Raw genomic sequence first — 22,578 nt, forward strand, 5'->3', positions numbered from 1 at the left:
CTATTCAGATCAAGCTATGAAATATTTCCAGCATGCTATAGGTTCCCTCATAGCCCTTTCTAGTCAATACCATTAAGAGGGCATTTTTAATATATTCTGGATAGTAGTCCTATGCCAAATACATGTATTGAAAATATCATTAAGAGGTAACCACTATTTTGACCTGTAGCCCCATAAATTAGTTTTGCCTGTTCTTGAAACGCACAAAAATTGAATCATTTGATGTATATATTTTGCATCTGTTCTTTTTCACTCAGCATAATATCTGTGAGATCCACTCATGCTTGAGTGTTCTTATTTATTGATTTGTAAAATTCCATTTTATTAATGGGCCTCACTTTCTTATTGGTGAACATTAAAATTATTTCTAGTTTAGAGCTCTTAGGAATAAAACCACTATGAAAGTTCGTGTACAGCCCTAACCGGTTTGGCTCAGTGGCTAGAGCGTCAGCCTGCGGACTGAAGGGTCCCAGGTTCGATTCCAGTCAAGGGCATGTACCTTGGTTGTGGGCACATCCCTAGTAGCGAGTGTGCAGGAGGCAGCTGATCGATGTTTCTCTCTCATCGATGTTTCTAACTCTCTATCCCTCTCCCTTCCTCTCTGTAAAAAATCAATAAAATATATTTTTTTAAAAAAGAAAGTACATGTACATATTTTTGTGGACCTAGACATACATTTTTATGTGGATATATACCCAAACATATAACATTGGGGTTACAGACTAGACATATGTGACAGTTTTTTAGGTCAATCAGTTTATACTCCTATGAGCAATAGATGAGAATTTCAGTTCCTCTACATTGCTAGTATTCTTTATATTATCCATTCTAGTGGAAGTATAATGGTAGCTACCTGTGCTTACAATTTTCATTTACCTAATGAATATTGAGGTTGAGTACCCTTTAATACGTTTATTGGTCATTTGGATATTATCTCTAGTAAAGTACTTTAACATTTTTGTCTTATTTTTAATTGGATTATTTGCCTTTCTCTTACTGATTTATGGGCATTTTTAATATATTCTGGATAGTAGTCCTATGCCACATACATGTATTGAAAATATCATTATCAATCAGTAGCTTTCATTTTTTTGCTCTTTTAATGGTGACTTTTTATACACAAAATTCTTAATTTTGAGGAAATTTATCAATTTTTTACTTTTAAAGGAAAATTTATAAATTGGTAAATTTATAGAGCTGCACAACTATCACCACAATCCAGTATTTTTAGGGCTGCTTAGAAAATCGTTTTTGTCCCAGCGCCTATATAAAGTAATATTTTAATAAATTTCTTATTGGAAAATTATCATCCTTGTGCTTCTTCTTGACATGGTAAAAGCTCCTACTCATCCCAAGCATAAATGTTATGCTTGCTCTTTTGTAACACATATCACACTGCATAACAATCCTTTCCTTATCTAACTGTCCCACTATGAAATTCGTATTTGGAGTTGAAGAGCCTAGATTTAGGAATCAGTCAAATCCCAGTTCTGCCATTTACTGAGCTTTTCTGGGCCTCAGTGTCCTCAACTGTAACATGGTTATTTATTAAAGATATGTGAGATAATTTTTGTACAATGCTTAGAGCTGGGTACATAGTAATGGTTAAATAAATGTTGATGATGATGGTGATTTTTGTCTTCAAGATTAATTCTTATCCTCTAGCATCTAACAAGTAGGTATTTGACTCAGCTTTCCTACAAGCCAATTTCTCTTGCAAATCATTAATGTTTTAATCATTTGGTAGTAATTTGATTTTTTAATGTCTTTGCATTCCTTGAAATGAGGTTGCTATTCATTATTTGTCCAAATTTATAGCAGTCTTTAAAACCCTTAACTATATTTTTCTCTTTTTAGCAAATACTTATGTAGAGAGTAATTCATTCAAGTTTAATGAATTAAACTTAGCCCATTATTGTCAGTCTCAAATATTTTTGTTTTTTATGAGTGAAAAAGATTATTTTAGAACCTTTAAAAATCACTTTGATTTCATCCTGGAAAGAATAGGGCAACACATGTTAAATCATTTTTGAGAACATACATATTAGATAATTTTCTTTTAGGTTGTATTGTGACAAGCCATAATATTACTAAATAAATTTTTACTGAACTGAAAGTTCTGGGCTCAGTTTCAATGTTTTGTTTAATATTATTGCTTCCAACTTTCTTCTAACAAGGCTCAATTAGGATGTTTGTTATCCTTGCAAATTGCACTCCGGGTGGTTTATTATCCTTGGCATTTACTCTGCTAAGGTTTTCCCAATGGCGCACGTTTGTGTGGATTTATTACTGACCTTCGTTGTTCTTGAAGAAGCTCTCGGTCTTGTCCTCCATGATCTAGTAAGCTGTAATTTCACAATCCTTTGAGGGTCACCCTAATGCAATGTCGGGTACATTTCTGACCATTGTAATTTTAGGTGCTTTCAACATGCAAAGTAGCAAATTGATAGACATGCAGATTTCTGACAGCTTCTTTCCCAGAGTGAATGGTACTCCTGGGACTGTGGTCCCATGTGAGAAAACAAGTTCTCCGCTGTTGGTTGGAGGAGCTGTCCTGTGGACTGCAGGTGTGATGGGAAGGCGTAATCAGCACTAGGCTGGCACGCAGACTCAGGGTCACCAAGCAGCTCTTTCCAGGAGCAAAATGCAATTGTCAAGAGAATATTTTCTGAGATTCTGACAGGTGCCATTCAGATACAACAAACTCGCCTTCCAATTTTATTATAGTTTACTCATTCTAGAGAGAGATAGAACTTTTTTTTCCCAAAGGTCAGACAATTTTAAACAAGAGCAGGCACGATCCTGCTGTAAAAATGCAGCAATCTAGTGTGTGTTAAGTCTGTGTAGGAGCTGCGAGAAGTGTTATGTTTGCCTCTTATGAAAGGGCACTTCCATCAAAAGACTGATGGCAAGATGCGCTTTGAATTTGTTGTTCTATTTCTCCTGCATCTGCATGAAATTGTGTCTTTGAAACCATATATTACTGAAATGAGCAATACTGGGGAGAAACACATGCTCTGAAATAAACAGAAAAATACAGCTGCAGAACAGAACGCTTTGCCCACTTGTACAGTCAGTCGCATGGTGGTCATCCAATAGGAGGTGCTGTGCACTAGAGATTTGTAGGGATTTCGGGGGTGGGGATTGTTTTCCTCATTACAACATTCCTGTCTTTCCTTAACTGTGTAGTTCCTTAGGTGGGTAATGACAGTCAGAGGAAAGGTCAATGTCTGCTGTTCAAACGTAGCATGAAAATGAAGTTTAAAAGTACAGTATAAAACACAGTGGTGTTGAGACAGACTTCTCCAGCATCACTCTCATTGATGGAATAAAAACCATCCCCTCCTGTAGCTTGAGCACTCACTCCGGCCCTCTCAGCTCTGAAGAAGAGAGAGTATTTGGGGAAGTGGTCTGCATTTCCTTGATTCAGCGGTTGGATCTCCACTCTTCTCTAGAGCTCATCGCTGCACACACACCAACCCTTCCCGAGCCCAGTGTGCAGAGTGCAGCCGCTCCATGAGCAAAAGAAATGATAGGCAATTCTTTGTGCATGATCACTCTCCATGGCTCATGTAGTAATGTGAATGGGGGTAGGTTTTTAGCTGAAATCCAAAATGCTAAAAAAGGACCAGATTTAGATGGAAGCCTCAGGACTATTCCATGCACTTGAATTGGGTTTGAGATACTCATGGGGAGTTGCAAAATGAACAGTTGGATCTACAAGTCTGAATCCCAGAGGTGAGAGCTGGATCCAGTGCAAACTAAGTAAGTCCTGTGCCCTTTGGAGGTCTGCGTACCCATGAGGTTACACGTGAGAACCTTGGACTGCACCAGCATCTAATTGTTGGAGTAAAAAATGCTAAGACCACCTGAGACAGAAACAGCAGCCAGAACGTAGGAGGAACCAGGACCAGTTCTCATGACATAAGTTAAGTGTAAAATTGTTAGAGGGCAAGGACTTCTGAGCAAAAAATGCTGGGGTGCTCTGGTAAAATGCAGAGTGCAGGATGTCGGTTCTAATGAGATGGAGGTGGTGGTGATATCATGATGGCTGTGTTAACAGAGTGATTGGAGGAGAATCCACATAAAGTTGATGCAAAGAGAGCAGGAGGTGAGGAAATAAAAACATCCAGTACAGAGACAACTCTTTTAAGAATTTTTGCTTCTTAGGGAGGAAATAGGGTGAGGACTAGAAGGGGAAGAGGTACTAAAGGAGTTTGGTTTAGTTTTTATGTTTGTTTTTCCAAATCAGGTTTAAATGCCAGTGGGGAGAATCCCAGAGGGTTACTCTCCCAGAGGTAGAAAGAGTGAACTATAGTGTCGGCTCCTGAGAAGGTGGGGAACAGTGGACACTGGTAAGATCAAAGAGACACCGGAGGTGGGGAGAAACCTCCCAGGAAGGGACAGGTGATGATGGTACCTGTGTAGACAGGTTTGCTGATTTGGTAGCAGCCAGCTGAGGGGTTTCTCTCTGATGTCCTCTGTTCCTCTGTGGAAGAAAAGATGAGTTCAGTTGTTGAAGGGGGAGCATGGAGCTCCTCGGATCACAAACACAGGTGGGTGTGTGTATTTTGGCAAAGGCAGGCGGTGAGTTCAGTTTGAGTTCAGTTGAAGATGTTTTAGAATGAGGCACCACCAAATGCAGAAACCATGAAGTGTTAGAAATGCAGGCCTGCATGGGGCTGGACTTATGTGGCATTAGCATTACTGCAGATGTGTGCAGATGCCATGGGGTTGAATTCATGCAGTCATTTAATAAATGTAAAATGAATGATAATTAGGAAGCTCATAACTTCAGAGAACGTCAGGATAAAGTGACGTGGCTCCCAGCCTCCACATGCTTACAGTCTGGGAGGCAAACATTTGAACAGGCAATGACCACACAGCATGATAAGGGCTCTCAGAGGCAGGTTGAGGCTTTATAAACATTCCTAAGGAAATGCACCCCCCTTTGTTGGTGAGATTCAGAGAAAGCTTGAATGGGAAAACAATGTGTTTTGATGTGAAGAAGAAATAGTAACAAACCCAGCAAAGGAAGGGGAAGTGTATTTCTAGTTATGGTAACAAGTGTGAGTAATGTTGCTATGAGATGTGAAATTTGTAGAAAATAAGGATGCCCAAACCCATTGGCTCAATTCTGAATACATAGGCAGTAGTAGCAAAGCCAGAAGCAGAGATCGTCAAAGTCAAGGCCCCCATGTCGAGAAGGAGCCCAAGAGAGGAGGAAATGAAGCGTGAAGATGGTGATGGAGGAAGCAGTAGAATCCAGACCTCCTACTCCCTTTTCAGGGCTCGCTTCCACTGTGAAACCTCCACTTGCTGTAATGTGCCAGGTCTGGGAGTCTTCCTGGGAAGAGGCAGCATTTCTGGGCTCCACGCCCGAGCAGCAGGTGTCTGGATCAGGTGGTGCTGAGCTCTAGGCTTCCTGTCCACATTTAGAATTACGTTGTGAGAGTCTGCAGGCTTTTCTCCATTGCCCTGTGTGTCTGTAGGATGTTGGTTATGCTGGAGATGTAACTTCTACCCTAACAGGACTGAGTGTAGACTGGGCACGTCTGTCTTTGTAAAGCCTCTGATTACGAGCTAGGCTTTAACAAAATATTGCTTCACCCTCTTCACATGGGTTATGCCACATGCCTCTGAAATCTCCTAGGGACCTATATTGCCTTTATTATACATTAACCCAACCCCTAAAAGACACAGAGAATAGAGACTAGAACCCAGGAAGTCTAGTGTACCCACAGGTGGTTGAAAAACTAAAAATTTCAACAAATACATTCAGGAGGCCTTTATTTGTTTAAACTGAGGTTTGGCTGCATTTGTAAGTATAATAGACTGTGTACAACTTTATATTTACTTCTCATTTTGGTAAATTGTCTGTCTTCAGGCCATGATTCTGAACATTGATAATAACTCCTCAGCATGACAGATACAGCAGGTGTAGAAAATTGTACTGCATTGACTGTCGGCTTGACAAGAGTCTCCCAGAACATAGGGAGCCTGGGAATACTTAGAATATGAACCCCCTTCTCTGCAGACCTATTAGTTTTGCCAGCCTGGGGAGTGGGCTCCAGGCTGGATCTGACCCCCACTCCTGCTCCCTCAAGTCAACCTGCATAATTATAGCCTATGACAAGCTGTCAAAACAAGTCCCCGATTTACCTTTTTTGTGTATAAAAGCTACTGTAAGATACAAGTAGATTATTAAGCTTCCTGAAAAAAAAAACAGATTCAGAATTCAAGTTTGGTACTGATGCTGCTAAGAGCAGAACAGGGAAATTATATAAAGCCAAGGAGTGATACAAGTTTGCAGTTCAGAGTATGCTAATGGATGAAGGCGAAGTGACAGACACATGCAGTTATAATCACCAACACTGACTGCAAGACTGTGGTCAGAGACAGTTATATTGGTGGCATAATTGCTGTAACTTTTCACAAACAAATGCAGCCTCTCTTGTATCACCTGAGACCAGGAGAAACTATGAAATCAACTATCAACTGATAGAGCAAAGAATAGTGAAAGTAAAAACCAAGCAAATACAAAAACAAATTTAAAAATCCCCGAACACCAGGAGTCAGGCTGTGTGCATGCTTCCCCCCCCCCCCCCCATTTTCTTTTTTATTTGTTTGGGTTGGAAAAAAGGGAAATAGAAATAACAACTTGCACACATGTAATGAAAAGTATTTGTTGAGCACTTAATATGGACAAGGCTATTTATCAGTAATCAGAAACCAAAGGTGGGCCTTTATGGGGGGAATACAAAAATTAAACTATAAACGAAATAGCACATAATATATCTGACAATAAGAAATGCTAAGAAGTAAATAGGGCAGAGTAGGGCATGAGGAGGAAAGGTAGGTAGGTATGTGAAGAAAGAGCTACTCTAATCAGGTAGCATTTGAGGGAGGACAGTGAGGGGTCTGGTGGATATTAGAGAAAAGGAATTCAAGTGGAAAAATAATATCCCCTGCACAGCCCTCTGGTGGTAGTGTGCTTGATGTTTCAGAAAAAGAGATGGCAGAGTGGCTGGCATGGATTGAGCAAGGGGAGCAGGGTGTGTGAGTGGGCAGGGGTGCAGATCACAGGGAACATACTAAATACTCTGCTTCTGCTCCTAGTGAGATGGGCAGCCAGCAGAGGATGAGAAACGCTGATACCCTCTGACTAGCACTTGAAGTCCCTCTAGTCTAGACCTACAGACCTGGAAACAGGAGGCCATTTTGTGCAATCATATTGGCTCAGCCATCAGTTCCCTCCAGCCGCTGCCTGTCATCCATTCTGTCCACTAAAGGAGAACATCCCAGACCTGGGACCAAGGGAGGGAATAGAGAGACTACAGAGACGAGTAAGCTGAATCCCTGTCCCCAAAGAGCACACGGTCCAGACTGGAAGACACATTGAAGAGGCACACGGAGGGTATCGGGGAATCCTACAAAAGGACCCATCACAGGGTAAAGAAGTCACCTCTGCAATCAATCATTCACCTGTCCCCCATTTGCCCCCACCTGAATTGGGCTACAAGCAGTACGAACACAAGGACCTTTTTGGGTTATCACTATATGTATGCCCCCTGCACACAGCACATAACAGGCCACTGATAAATTTTTGTTGTTTCTTTTTAGTTGTTGGTAATCTTCGCCCAAGGATATTTTTCCATTTATTTTTTAGAGAGAGTAGAAGGGAGGGAAGGGGGAAAGAGGGAGAAAAATATTGATGTGAGAGAGATACACTGATTGGTTGCCTTCCGCACGTGCACCAACCTGAACTGGGCCAGGAGTGAATCTGCAACCCACGTACGTGCCCATGACCAGGAATCAAACCCAGGATCTTCTGATGCTTGGCCTGATGTTCTAATCACTGAGCAACACTGGCTAGGGCAAATTTTTATTATTTCTTGAAGTAAAGCACATGTCACTTAGTCTGGCTTGGGTAGGGGGAGAGAGTAAAGCCACCATCAGAAACGCTCCAGGAGAGGGAGACCCTGGATATTGAGGTACCTACAGAGATGCAGCCATGGGGGCAGCATGAGCCAGGACTTGGAGATATGGGCAGGTACTAGGACCAGTTAGCTCTGTGTGTCTGGAGATTGGGATGCAGGTCAGCAGGAGGTAAGGTCCATCTATAGGCAAAACCCAAATTATAAAGCGCTGTGGAATGAGATTTGATATTGAGGCAGCAAAGAGCTACTGAAGAATTAGAGCAAACTCCCCTGGCTGAGTGGGATGATGAGTTCGAAGAGACACCTGGAGAGAGGAGACCAGTGGAGACAAAGGTGGCATTCCAGACTGCAGGGAGTACTGAGGCCATGCCATGTTGGCAGGGAGGAGGGGCTGAACCAGAGACATGGGCAAGGGCTTGGGAGATATTGAGGAGGAAGAGTAAGGGAGTAAAGGATTGGCAAGGAGGAATGTGCAGTGACTCTGATTCCATCCCAAAGATGGGGACATGCTCAGCCTTCTACTAAGAGGCGAAGCAGGTCTGAAGGGAGGGTAATGCGTTTCAAGTGAACATAAGGTGCGACTTGTATCAAAGATTCAGTGATAAACTCGTAACTATTTTGGAGATTTGTACAATATCAAAAACAAAAATAATGATCATTTGTAAGTTCAGCAAATATTGTGTCAAGCAAAGAGCAGGGGATGTAATAGTCATGGGAACACTCACGTTTTTCTATCCAAACAAATAAAATCAAGTCATTGCTCACATGGAGCGTACATTCAGCTAGAGAGGACAAACAGTAAACAAGGGAGGAAGCAGAATGCCAAATAGTGATAATAGAATAACCACATAAAACAGGATGCTCTGAGAGAGAATAACAGTAGGGTTGTCTAGGACATCACCTCTGACCAGATGACATTTAAGTTGGAACCTGAAGAATATAAAGCTTGACCAGGGAAGGGGTGACGGGTTCCAGGTGGAGACAGCAGGATAAAACCCTGAAATGAACAAGAGGTTAGCAAGAGAGGAGTTTATTATTCATAAAAAGCAGGACAGTGTTTCCAGACAGGTTGTAAATAAAATTAACAATCAAGAGGGGAGAGGGAGGTGGTTTTGCTAAGGTTTGGAGTTGACTTCGGAATAGGCATCTTAATAAAATTACTCATCCAGAGCTCCAAGGCAATAGTAACCAAAAAGTGTATCTGAATATTGTATAACTTTATATTCATGACAGCAATCAGTGCCTTGCCAGAAAAAAAAGTGACTAATTGACATAATGTGAAGCTCTTTAAAGAATCTCATTTAATATCCACAGGTTTATCAGTAAATTAATCAGCAGACTAATAAAGCAAGTTTTAGTTAAATACTTACAAGAAGTTTATTCTGTGCTTTGGTGTTCACTGCTTTCACTGTCATGAAAAAAAAAAGAATAAGGGCAAAATTTAGAAGTTTTGCTGTTTAAATATCTTTTTTACCACTTGAAAAATTTGACACTTAATATCATTATTGAATTTTTTGACATCTTCCTGCTCTTCTGTGAGATTGGAGGACTTAGAATTGGTGCCACTTTTATTAACTGGCTGTCCCATTGAGAAAAGCTTTAGCACCTTGGATCCCTAGAAGAAGGGCCAGGTAAAGGATGGATAGCATATGGCTATGCTGGTCTGGTGTCCTGGGAACAAGAATGGGGTTCTGCCCCTACTGAATGGCAGGCATGGGGTGTGACCTCAGGTTGTGTGTTATATGCATAATGTCTTGCTCTGCTGATAAAGAATGGTGCATTTTTCAGACCCCTGCAATAATGTCAACATTAAAACAATTTTTAAAACAATTTTTTAATTTAAAAAATGGCTACAGAGGATGGCAACTTGAAGTCAAGAAATAAATATTCCACCTGACTGGTGTTCAGTGGTTGAGCGTGGACCCATGAACCAGGAGATCATGGTTGGATTCCCTGTCAGGGCACATGCCTGAGTTGCGGGCTTGATCCGCAGCAGGGGGCATGACATGCAGGAAGCAACTGATCAAATTTTCTCTCTCTGAAATCAATAAAGACTATTTTTTTAGGAAAGATTCCAAAGCCAAGTAAAAAAAAAAGTGCATGAAAAGGTATTTTTAAATTCTTTAAAATGTATAATTGAGCATGCATGAAAGTGAGGCAGATCCTCAGGGACCTGAAAGAAGCAAAACCATGGACCAACAGCATAACTGAAGGCGGAAGCCAGAGCTGGCCTTATGGTTCTTGCCATGCTCTGCAGCCCGCAGCTTCCATTCCCATGACTGTAGGGGGTGAAGGGACCATGCTGAATGATGAGACGGATCACATATCCCTTCATAGAAAGCACAATCCAAAGGTCTAGATCAGGGGTCCTCAAACTATGGCCCACGGGCCACATGCAAATACAAATATTGTATTTGTTCCCGTTTTGCTTTTTTACTTCAAAATAAGATATGTGCAGTGTGCATAGGAATTTGTTCATAGTTTTTTTTTAAACTATAGTCCGGCCTCCAATGGTCTGAGAGACAGTGAACTGGCCCCCTGTTTAAAAAGTTTGAGGACCCCTGGTCTAGATTCTCAGAAGGGGCGGGGGGAGAGTACTGAAGACGCACCCTGCAAAAGAAGATGGCAAAGGAATTTTAACTGCTTGTACCTTGGCTTGGAGTAAAGAGAAAAAGAAAGGATTTATGCTTTGAAGTTATTTAACAAAAAGTCAGTTCACACTATTTGCATGGTTGGGGGAAAATTCAAACCAAGAAAAAAAGTCAAGACCCAGGTATCTGAGAAAAACAAATGCAAGTTATCTAAGAGGAACACAACTTTAACCAGGCCTCAAAGAATTCCCACAGAGCGTGGGAATGATCTAAGGACATGATCTCAAAGGAAAAATAATCATGAAATGTATAGAGAAATGAGGTACCATAATTATAAGCCAATAGAAATATCTCATTGCATTTCAGTCCTGCAGAAAGTTAAGATATTGAAATTATTGGATGAGATTATTTTTAAAGGTGAAAATAAAAATATAATTAAGGAGTCACTATCCTATCTAATAAAAGACAAACATGCAAATTGACCATACCTTCCCACGCCCCAAGCCATGCCCAACAGCCAATCAGAGTGACTATATGCAAATTAACCCAACCAAGATAACGGCTGGCAGTCACGAATCTGGAGCAAGCAGGAGGCTTGGTTGCCCCCATGATGGAGGAAGTCAAGCTTCCCGCCTGCCCTGGCCTCTGCTGAAGGAGTGGCTGGGGGCCTGGGTTGCTGGGAGCAGGAACTAAGCAGCCGGGAGAGGGGCACCAGGCCACTGGGAGTGGGAACTAAGCAGCAGGGAGAGGGGTGCCGGGCCACTACTGGGAGCAGGGCGTGAACTATGCAGCTGGGATAGGGGCGCCGGGCCGCTGGGAGCGGGGCAGGAACTTCCCAGGGTGGGTGTTAGGCAGCCAGGAGCGGGGCGGGAACTTCTGCCATGTTGCCATGGCAGTGCAGCAGAAGTTCCTGCCCTGTAGCTGCTTGCTCATTCACTTACTCGCTCATTCATTCACTCATTCACTTACTCACTCATTATTCATTTACTCACTCAGCAAACCCTCTTAGGTCCCTGGCACCAGGCCAGGCACTGAAGGTGAAGCAAGATAAGACAGAGCGATGTCCTCAAGATGTTAGTAATTCAGCAGGGCGAAGCAGGCACATGAACAAGGCAGTTGTACGCACAGATGCACTGTACTGGGTTCGGTGAGGGCTGTAACTAACGCCGACTTTGTTCTCTTGATAAAATGGGGCCTCGGGAGCCAGGCAGCCCCAAGCCTGTAGGCCTGTGCCTAGGCCCGGAGCGGCCGGGGTCCTGGAACATGACAGAGGGTGCAAGTCGGGCTGAGGGGTCTGACCCCACCCCTCACCCCCCCCCACCTCCGTGCACAAATTTCGTGCATCGGGCTACTAGTCATAAATAATGATCAGCATTTGAAAAAGAAAAAGTTATAAAAATCACATTGTAATGAATAAAGTTAAAGGCTACATGAGAATAGTGAAATGGAAAATGGATTCTGAAAAAATTTGCCAGAAATCTACCCAGTGAGACACAGAGTTATTAAATATGAAAGAGAAATTAAGAGCAAGAAAATTAGGTCAAGAACATTTAATACATATCTAATTGGAGTTCTGGAAGAAGAGAAAAGGAAAAGAAAGGGAAGCACTATTTCAGGGTATATTGACCAAGGATTCATCATAACTGAAGAAATTATGCACATTCAGCTTCAGATTAAGGAGTCACAATGGATCCAAACAAGAGGGGAAACATCCCAGCTGGACAGAGCGGAAATAGAGATTGCCAACAAAAAGAGTGAATATTAAGCTGGTGGTTGATGTCTTGACAATGGAAACATGACACATTACAATAATATTTTCAATCAGTTATGAAAAAATAATCATCGACCTTGAATAAAACACCCAGAAAAACTACCCATTATAAATAGAGTCTAAGTAAAGTTATTTTTAGATAAACAAAAGGAATAATTGTAGATAAGGCAAATTTTTAGATCATTAAGTAAATAAAGAGCACTATCCCAAAGAACTTACTTGAGGTGATAAAAATGTTTACTGTCCATAGTGTGAGGAAGGTGTGGGGAAGCAGGGGGTCGCTAGGGGAGGGAGAGGGACAACTGTAATACTTTCAACAATAAAGATAAATTTTTTAAAAATGTTTGCTGGCCAGTAAAATAGCCACAAATACATATGGCTAGGGGACTGGCGAACTAAATTTTAATTTTATTTCATTTTCATTAATTTTAATGTAAAGAGCTAATTTAATTTAGGTATTGACTTTCTATTGGGCAATACAGATAGAATAAAATAGCATAATTGACAAGTGTGAGTTAATGGACACTATAGAACAATTAGAGGATAAGCATTTTTTCAAGTACATATAAAACATTTTTTAATATTGACCATAAATTAGACTCTTTAGAATAAACCTCAACAAATTTTAGATTATTAGTATCACAGAGATGTTGTTCTCTGACCATGATCATATTAAATATTAAATAGAAGTTTATATTCGTGTATATCTGTTATATAAATTGATACAACAGATATACACGAATAAAAACTTCTATAGATGGATATTACAATTGAAGATATTAAATCATATTAGCCTCATATAGTTTACAAATGATTTCAATCTTACATAGTTCTCAAACCATTCTTTGAGTCCAGTATTAACTTAATACCAAAATATAGTAATACTCCCTAACTGGTTTTCTCAGTGGTTAGAGTGTTGGCACGCAGACTGAAGGTTTATGGGTTTGATTCCGGTCAAGGGCACATACCTGGTTGCAGATTCGATGCCTGGCCCCAGTACACACAACCAATCAATGTGTCTCTCTCACATCAATGTTTCTATCTCTCCCCTCCCCTTCCACTCTTTCTAAAAATCAATGGGAAAAGTATCTTCATGTGAAGATTAACAAAAAATAAAATAAAATTTACCAAAACATAGTGCTAGAACAAAGTAGGGAAGCGTCAGGCCAATGCCATTCATGAACATAGTAGTAAAATACTAAATAAAAGAACACGGTGAATCCAGCAACTTGTATAAATAATGATTTTTCACCACAAAGTTTATTTCTTTTATAAGTACTGTCTTTTTAAAAAGGCTATAAATGCAATTCACGCTAATAGCTAAAAGGGGGAAAACATTATCATTTAATTAAGAAGACAAAACATTGAATAAAAAATATCAATTCATTTTTTAAAAATCATAGATTATAAATGGAAAAGAACTCAAAGAAAGATGCAATGTTTTTAAAAAGTGACAGTAACAGCACACTTAATGGTTAAACATTAAAAGCATTTTCCTTAAAATCAGTAAACACATAAAAAAGACTCATCACCATAAAGTTTAATATTGAACAGTAGGCAGTAATCATCTCCTTAATACAGGAAAGACTATATAAAAGCATCCCGTTAGGAAAAGAAGAAACAAACTCGTAGTCATAAATAAGCTGCAAAAATTAAGATGTCAATGGATTAATTATTTGAACTAATAACAGAGTTTAACAAGTTTTCTGGATACAATATCAACCAAAAAAATTTGATTGTATCTTTACACATACTAGCACAAAGTGTTGCAATGTGTTCTGTTTAAAAACATACCATTTCTGAATAAATCGAACAAATACACAAATGGCCTTTATCAAGACAATTACATTTTATTCAGAAATGTTTGAAAACATCTAACTGCACAGATTTATCATGACAATAAGTAGGATAAGTGTATATTGTAAGCATGTAAAATTTTTACCAATTTATTGATTCAGAAAAATTCAGTTCAAAGTCTGAGCTGGATTTTTTTTCTTTTTAATTGAGGTGAGATTTATTAACATAACATTATGTGAAAAATTTTGTGGTATTTAGTGTATTCACAGTGTTGTGCAGCCACTATACTTATGTAGTTTCAAACATTTTCATCATCTCAAACGGAAACCACACAGGCATTAAACAGTAGCTCCTCATTCCTCTCTCCCCCCAGCCACTGGCAATCACCAGTCTTTGTTCTGTTTCTATGGATTTGCCTCATCTGAACACAAAGTTGAGGGGGAAAAGTAAAATTGGATTCCTACGTTAAATCAGTAACAAAAATTAATTCCAGGTAATTTAAAGAACTAAATGGGAATGGCAAAGCTTTAAAATAATTTGTAAAAATGTAGATGAAAGTATTTTGTGGGGAGGAAGGTGGGAGAGGGCAATGGGGGTGAAAAGGACATATGTAATACTTTCAACAATAAAGATTTATTTTTTAAAAAGAAAGTATTTTTATGATTTTAGGACAATAAACGAAGAAGAAAATGTTAAATTCAACTAAAAATGAAATTAAGAACATTTATTTTTTTAAAACCACCATAAAAAATGAAATTGACCTTATTATAATTATAAAAGAATCATTTTCCTCAGCATTTTCTACAACTTGATAAAACACAAAAATAATCCAATAAGAAAATGGGAAAAAAATGAACAAATGTTTTTTAAATAAGGAAATATAAATAAGCAATAAACATTTGGCAAACTTATAAGTAATCAGGGAAGTATAACTAAAACGAAAGAGAAACTGTTTGTTGTTTACCAGTTGTCCAAAGCTAACAGCATGAGGCTAAGGGTTTTGACCATTAAAAGTTTTACATACTGCTGATAGGATTCTACATTCACACACATTCTTTGGGAAAATAATTTGAAAATGCACCAACCATATGAGCTAATCGTTCCACTTAGGGGTATGGTCAAAACTCTCACATTTTCACAGGGCATGTTGAAATAGCAAAAAAACTAGACACAGTCCAGTGTCTATTAATATTAGGTGCAGTAAAGTCTGATATACTCATATCTTTTAGATATAAAACAAGCCAAGGTACATCCGTTATCAACCAAAAGAAGTCAACACATGGGATATTGAGACAGTATAAATGATAAGGTGGGGTAAGGCATGTTCTAGCATGTACATACGGTTTTTAATAAAGAATAAAAATAAAGGGAGCAGCCAGTACTCACACCAATCATTGTCCCTGAGATCCAGTTAATTCCTTCTTCATTTATTCCATAAAGAGGAAAAGAAATATTTAAAATAATTGGCTAGGGCTTTTCCAGTGGAAAAAAAAGACTACAAAAGTGCATTAGTACATTATACAAGCAGCATGTGGTTCCATCCAATCACTTTGCTATTATTAACCACATTTGCTCCTGGGGCCTTGGTACAAAGGAATTAACCAGAGTTATTGAGAGGGCCATGGATGCCATTGACCTGGCTAGAAACTGAAGGCAAGTTAACTTAGAGTAAGTTGGTCTATTTTGTTCTCTTTAACACTGTTCAGAATTATGAACTCCCATCTCATCTGTCACTTCAATCCCATTCACATTAATAAAATCTAATTCATTTGAATAGGATTCATAGTGATTTGATTCAACTCAATCAGATTGCACGGGGTGGAATCAGTCCTTGATTGAAATCTATTAAATTCAATTCAATAAAATAAATTTAAATATTATGCAGTGAAATTAATTTTTAATTAATTACTATTTAAGTTCAGGTCCATTTTGATCATGAACTTCAGTTCTCCATTTCTAAATTTGGGCCCTATTCAAATTAATAAAATATAGTAAAGTCCAGTGTAATTCCGAAAGATGCAACATGAGGCTAATGAACTACATTCATTTCCATTCAGCCCTAATCAAATTAGTTTAGTGACATTCAATCACAGTGAGATAAAATGTTCACCCTTTACAACCACATTGAATGTTTACATTATAACTTCAAATGATGATTTCCCAACTTTACATCACTGTCTGTAATATGAACTCCACAAAGCTTCTTGGATTTCATTCTGTTTGGTCTTTGCATTAACATAGAACAACATAGAATTAGATGGTTGGGAAACAAGAGAGACTATTGTTACCCAGTTGAAAAAGATGATTTCACAAAATTTATAGGATGCTTGAGATATAGTCTTTGGTATCTGTGAGAATGTCTACATATATGATTTTTAATTTTATTTTTAATGTTCTTGATGTAAATAGTAAAATGAATTTACAAAAAAAGTGTTAGAATGACAATTATTCTGAAAAAAATTTAAAAATTTTTATCTTTATTTGTTGAGAGTATTACAGATGTCCTCTCCTTTTTCTCCCCAGTGCCTTCCTCCACCCGGATCCCTCCCCACCCCAGGTCTTCACTGCCCTATTGCCTGTGTCCATGCATAATGCATGTATGCATAGGAGTTCTTTGGTTCATTTCTTCCTGCCCCCCCCCCCGCTCCTTCCTTCTCTCTGTCAGTCTGTTCCATGTTTCCATGCTTCTGGTTCTATTTTGTTCATCAGTTTATTTTGTTCATTCGATTCCTTGTTTGTTTATTTTTATTGGTAGATTAATTGTTGATAGATATGTATTTATTGACATTTTTTGTTCATATTTTTTTTTATTCTTCTTAAAGAAGAACCTTCAACACTTCTCTCTGTCTTTAACCTTTGGCATTTTAATTGTGATGTGTCTTAGTGTGGGCCTCTTTGGGTTTATCTTGTTTGGGACTCTGTGTTTCCTGGACTTGTAAGTCTCTTTCTTTCACCAGGTAGAAGATTTCTGACATTATTTTTTTCAAATAGGTTTTCAATTTCTTGCTCCCTCTCTACTTTTTCTGGCACCCCCATGATGCAAATGTTGGTACACTTGAAATTGTCTCAGAGGCTCCTTACACTATTTTTATATTTTTGGATTCTTTTTTCTTTTTGCTCTTCTGATTGGGTGTTTTTTGCTTCCTCATACTCCAAAGTACTGATTTGATCCTCTACTCCCCTGTTGATTCCCTGTAAATTATTCTTCATTTCTGTTAGTGTATTCTTCATTTCTGACTGGTCCTTTTTCATGTCTTTGATGCTCTCACTAAGTTCCTTGAAATTCTAAGTTCCTTGACATTCTCACTAAGTTCCTTGAGCATCCTTATAACCATTGTTTTGAACTCTGTATCTAGTAGTTTGCTTGCTTCCATTTCATTTAGTTCTTTTTCTGGATATTTCTTCTGAACTTTCATTTGTGACATGTTTCTTTGTCTTCACATTTTGGCTACTTCCCTGTGTTTGTTTCTATGTATTAGGTACAGCTGATATGTCTCCTGGACTTGGTAGAGTGGCATTGTGTGGTAGGTGTCCTATAGTGCCCAATGGCTCAGCCTCCCCAGTCACCATAGCTGGGTGCTCTAGGTGTGCCTCTGTGTGGGCTGTGTGCACTATTCTGTTGTAGTTGAGCCTTGATTGCTGTTGGCATAACTGGGAGAAATTGACCCCAGACCAATTTGTTGTGAGGATCACCTGTGACTACAGTGGGAGAACTGTTGTGCAGAAGATACCCCTATGGGGCAGGATTTGCTTCAGTGGGACTTTGGTGCTCACCGAGTTCACCCTTGAATGTGTCACTCATGGATGTGTAGAGTTGTAATCTGTCATAGTCTGAAGATGTCCACTGGGTGCACTGGCTCTGGGGGCTCCTGGGAGGTGCAAAGTCAGCCACTACCTATGCTCTGCCTAGGGCCACCTGGCACAAGCTACAGAGAAATCTGCAGATGGATGCTATTTGTGTTGGGCTTGGCAGTGCCCAGGCGAGGCCAAGCTGTAAATCTTAGTAAACTGCTACTAGTGCCAGACCTGGGGCCACTTATTGAGAGGTATGGAGCATGCTGAGTCCAGCTGCTAGTTGTTTGAAAGATTTTAGGAAAGTCTGAAGCCTGAGGCAGGGCAGGCCATTCATATGGAAAAGCCACTGCAAACAGCTTGTGTCTGCTACAAATTGGGTGGTGTGGGGTCTCAGAGAATCACCAGGGCAGGGCAAACAGTGTGGGTCAGGTTGATGAAGACTCAGATATGGCACCTGCCAGTCAGCTCTGTGGGGATGGGAGGGGAGGGGAGGTCTCAGCAGAGGAACAATGACCTCTGCCACCATTTTTATGTGGGAGAACGATACCCTCTCCCATTTTTGTCCTGATGCCAGACAATTTAGTTACTCTCTAGATGTCCCTGGATCCTTTCCAGTTGCTGCCCCAGTGCTGGAACTCAGAGGGAGTGAGTCCAAATAAGTCCATGCGTGGCCCCTTTCAGAGAAACTGCCTGGGTCTCTGGCTACCTCCTTGTCAATCAGCTACAATCCCTACTGGTTTTTACACCAATTAAAAGTGTCTTTACTTAGCATATTATTACCATTCATACCTTGGAGTACTATAATCAGATCCAAGTGGTTAGCTGAAATTGACTGATAAAGAGGAGAAAAAAATTGGTGGTGCCATGGTAAAAATGGAAGGGAGGCGGAAATGGGAGACTTTTCAGAATGCAGTCATTTCTTTAGAAAGAGGATCCTGCCTTGTAAGGGGCTCCAAACAACCAGAAGCTGCCAGGACACAGGAGCTCTGGAAGGCTGTAAGGAAGCTGCCAGCAGGGGCAGTAAGCAGAACATTGAAAGGCAGGTTTCTGCTGCTTTTGTACTTGTTCTAATTCCTCTGTTAAAAAGCCCCCTGCACATAGTTAATGGAATTTGTAGTAACTAGGTAGTAATAGATATAATAAATCTAGATTTTATTAAGTTAAAATTATGCTTTTAATTTTTCATTTTGGAAACTATAAATCCTCTAGAAGTGGATTGAATAGAACTAATTAAATGTCCAAGTGACCATACTGGGTCTCATCGAAGAGTGTATCAAGATAATATTTATTTAAGAAAACTATTAAGTTACCTTGTGTAGCCCAGAAGGTCCAAAGAACACATTTTGCAAATCACAGGTATGTACCCCATTTCCAACAAGAGGTCCCTCACATTTGCCCTTGTGTTTCTGGAACAACTTGTTATCAGAAAAAATAACAGAGATCTATTGGTTTCTTCGGTCTTGGGAAACCAGTAGCCTCTTTTCTTTTTCCCTTTCTCAATTTAATCATCCAAACCATAATAAACCCTTCGCCACCGTAAAGCTTAATCTTGAGTACAAGCAGTATAGTGGTTATATTTAATTCAATCTATGCTTGGCTCTTTTAATACAATATGCCTTTGATAATTCAGCCTCTAGTTAACTTAGAATATGGTTCATCATTATCTAATCTTGTCCCAGTATTTACCCTACTTAATATAGTTAACAGACATCGTCATATTCTGAAGGTAGAGAAGTTCTTGAGCTCTTTGCACTAGGTAAATTATTTCTTTTATAACTACTTTCTATTCTTGTCTTTAAAAAAATATTTTCATTTTTATAGCCTTGAACTGCTTTCCCCCAAAGCCAATTAACAGGTAAATAATGATTAGTAAAGCAAAAAGTACAACTTCATTAGCATAGCGCTGGAATAAGGCAATTCTCTGGTCACAGCAAATTGAATCCTTCTCTTCTTGCTGAACACAAAATATACACCAAATTAATAATTTATTTTGATGATAGTGACTTAATTTAACCATATTAGCCAGTGCTAATAACAAAGCATACATTTGCTCTTTCCCTGGATTACATTTGTCTGATTGGCATTCTTCTGCTCACAGCAGATGTGCAAACAGCTCGGGAATAGCTTTTGCGCTTAACTTCTTTTCCCAGGAAGGAAAACAAAATAGCATTGATTTTTGCCTCGTCCTAACTGGGACCATTAGGTATATAAGACTAAAAGTATTTTGATTTAATAAAGAAGTGGGGAGGTGGGGGAAGAAATGGGAAATGGGGCTACTCTTACCTGGTCACTATAGTACGTCACCTCCTTAAAGTTAATAAAGAAAATGTCATTGCATATCATCCCTTTGAATTCTGCCCTGGTGTCTAGTAAGACCCCCTCCTTATAGGGAACTGAGGGTCTTCCATGTGAGATAAGCTCAGAGCCTGGATCCCATGCAGAGCTTAGGGCTCCTGCTGGAACACCCCTGGTTCAAGCAACTTGATAAGGAGACTTCCTCTCCTGGGCTTCTATTCCCAGAAGGTGCTGGTGGGAATCAGCTGGCTCCCCTCTCCATTTCCCCTGTGGCACGTTTCTCAGCCTCATGCTGAAGGAGAGGCTGCTAATTATCTTGCTTCCTTTACTGATTTTTATGAAGAATACTGAGCCAGCTCCTTTGGTCTGTACAATTTGTCATCACTCTCTGTAATGAAACACTAACACTGTTGGATTGTTTTAGTCACTGGGAGAAATAATCGGAGATGGAGCTGATGTTCTGAGATGTGTCCTCTCTCTGATTGTTTGAGGTGCAGACAGAGCAAGGGAGCTTCTTACCAGACCAGCCGTTAACTCCACTTCTCCAGGTGTCTGGTTTGTTTCCTCTCCCCACCAGGCGTGTCGGTGTCCCCTAGTTTCCAAAACGAAGGACAGTAACCATATCTTGTTGGGAAAACTTGAGCTTGCAATTCCCTCTGCTGTTTTTAATTAAATATTTCTATTATGGGAATGCATTTACTTTTAAGAGGGGTAAGTGATGTTCAATCTATCAGAGAGCAACGCTGCTCCTGGGGAAGGAGGGGGAAGTGAGATCAGATCATGACCCATTCCTATTCCTATCTCATTGTGCCTCTCCACTTTCTTGCAGATGGAAGTCCTTACACCTGGTGGGTTGGCAAAGCCAATGAGAAGCACTACTACTGGGGAGGCTCTGGGCCTGGGATTCAGAAATGCGCCTGCGGCATCGAGCGCAACTGCACAGACCCCAAATACTACTGTAACTGCGACGCGGACTACAAGCAGTGGTGAGTGTGGGTGCGGCACGCGAACGCACCCTGCCCTGTGCTTCTCAGTCTCACTAATTAGAGAGAAAGAAAGTTTGAAAGGTGCTGGAATAATAAGGTAATAGGTTAAGAAAGTTTAGAACTCAACCAGTTAACAAATGTCAAGAGCGTTTTGAAAAACATAAAAGCAGAGAGATGTCAGCGCTACAAGGGTGTGCATTTAGAAATAGACGTTCACATAACTGAAGTGGCCATACATTATCCAGAGAGGAAAATAATGAGCCGTGTAGCGGGCGGTGAACGTTATACAAGGTGCTTTGGAACAATGAAGCCCACGTGCAGCAGGTGAGAGCATCCACTGTAGACGGTCGCCCACGGTGAGTGCGTCCACCTCCTGCAATGTTTGCTTTCAGTAGCTGGACCAGAAAAAAAGAGGGGGTGTGGGAGGGAAGGGAAAATTGTTCTTTGCTCTTGTCTTCAGCAGTAGTGCTGGCTGCTCTACTTTTCTTTCATGCCTTGAACTGTGTGTAACTCTAATAGAAATCAGTTTGAGAAAGATCTAGTTTGGGTCTCTTTCATCCCTCTGTTGGCTTTTGTCCTGCTTCACAGTAAATGGTGAGGTTTGTGTCAGTTTTAAGGATAAAATAAGCTGTCATTCCGTGTGAAAAAGGCCCCGCAAGTTCAGGTGGAAGAACACAAACCTAAGTAAGGTTCCTCCCAGAGACATACAGGCTGCACCTGCTTCTCACAGCTTCAGAGATAGGGAGAGGCCCTCTCTGTTCCCTTCCTGCCTCGGGAGGGCAGCACCGAGCACAGCCTTGAGTTTTTTTTTCACGTGACAGAATGCCCTCGCCTCTGTTTTACACTATTTAGAAGGCAATTTACAAGTTTATTCAAACAGTTAAACTTGGAGTGCGGGTGAATTTCCCGCCAAAATATAAGATGGCTCTGTCTTTTGGTTTTGTTCCATCCACCAAAAGGGTGGATTACAAACAAATATTTGGTAATACGCAGTTACAATCGGCCCGAGTTTACACGTTTCCCGCACTCCACCGCAAATCTATATGAACCGAGTTAAAGACGGCTCCCACGGAGTACGCGCAATTCACGCGAGCCGACTTAACTCGTTTCCCGCACTCCAAGTGTTAACTGAAAACTAATTCTGATTATGAAGTTAATAGATTGTTTGGTAGGATGTCAACCTATCTTTCAAAAGCGACATTTTTTTTTATTTTTTAGTAAATGAATTACTGAGGCTTTATATTGCAGTGGCTTAGAATTTCTGTGTATGTATTTAAATAGCTATCACTATTCTTTAATTGTGGTGCATTGTAAAGAGAAAATCATGATATTCAATTTGTAATTGTGCTTAAAAGATGTATGTGCACATACGCATCTATACAAAGACTGGAAGTCGGGAAAGT

General features: G+C 40.0%; 1 protein-coding gene across 1 annotated transcript in view; it reads left to right on the plus strand.

Annotated features, from left to right (window-relative positions):
• Positions 1 to 22,578, plus strand: part of CNTNAP2 (contactin associated protein 2) — a 1,802,564-nt gene that overhangs the window by 1,408,517 nt on the left and 371,469 nt on the right. The window contains exon 14 of the mRNA XM_070424092.1: positions 21,019 to 21,175. Within this exon, the coding sequence (XP_070280193.1) occupies positions 21,019 to 21,175 (157 nt within the window). The remainder of the gene's footprint in view (positions 1 to 21,018; positions 21,176 to 22,578) is intronic.

Source organism: Myotis yumanensis, unplaced genomic scaffold, assembly GCF_028538775.1.
Source record: "Myotis yumanensis isolate MYYU_CA2020_CCGP unplaced genomic scaffold, mMyoYum1.0.hap1 SCAF_9, whole genome shotgun sequence".
Classification (NCBI taxonomy): Eukaryota; Metazoa; Chordata; class Mammalia; order Chiroptera; family Vespertilionidae; genus Myotis; species Myotis yumanensis.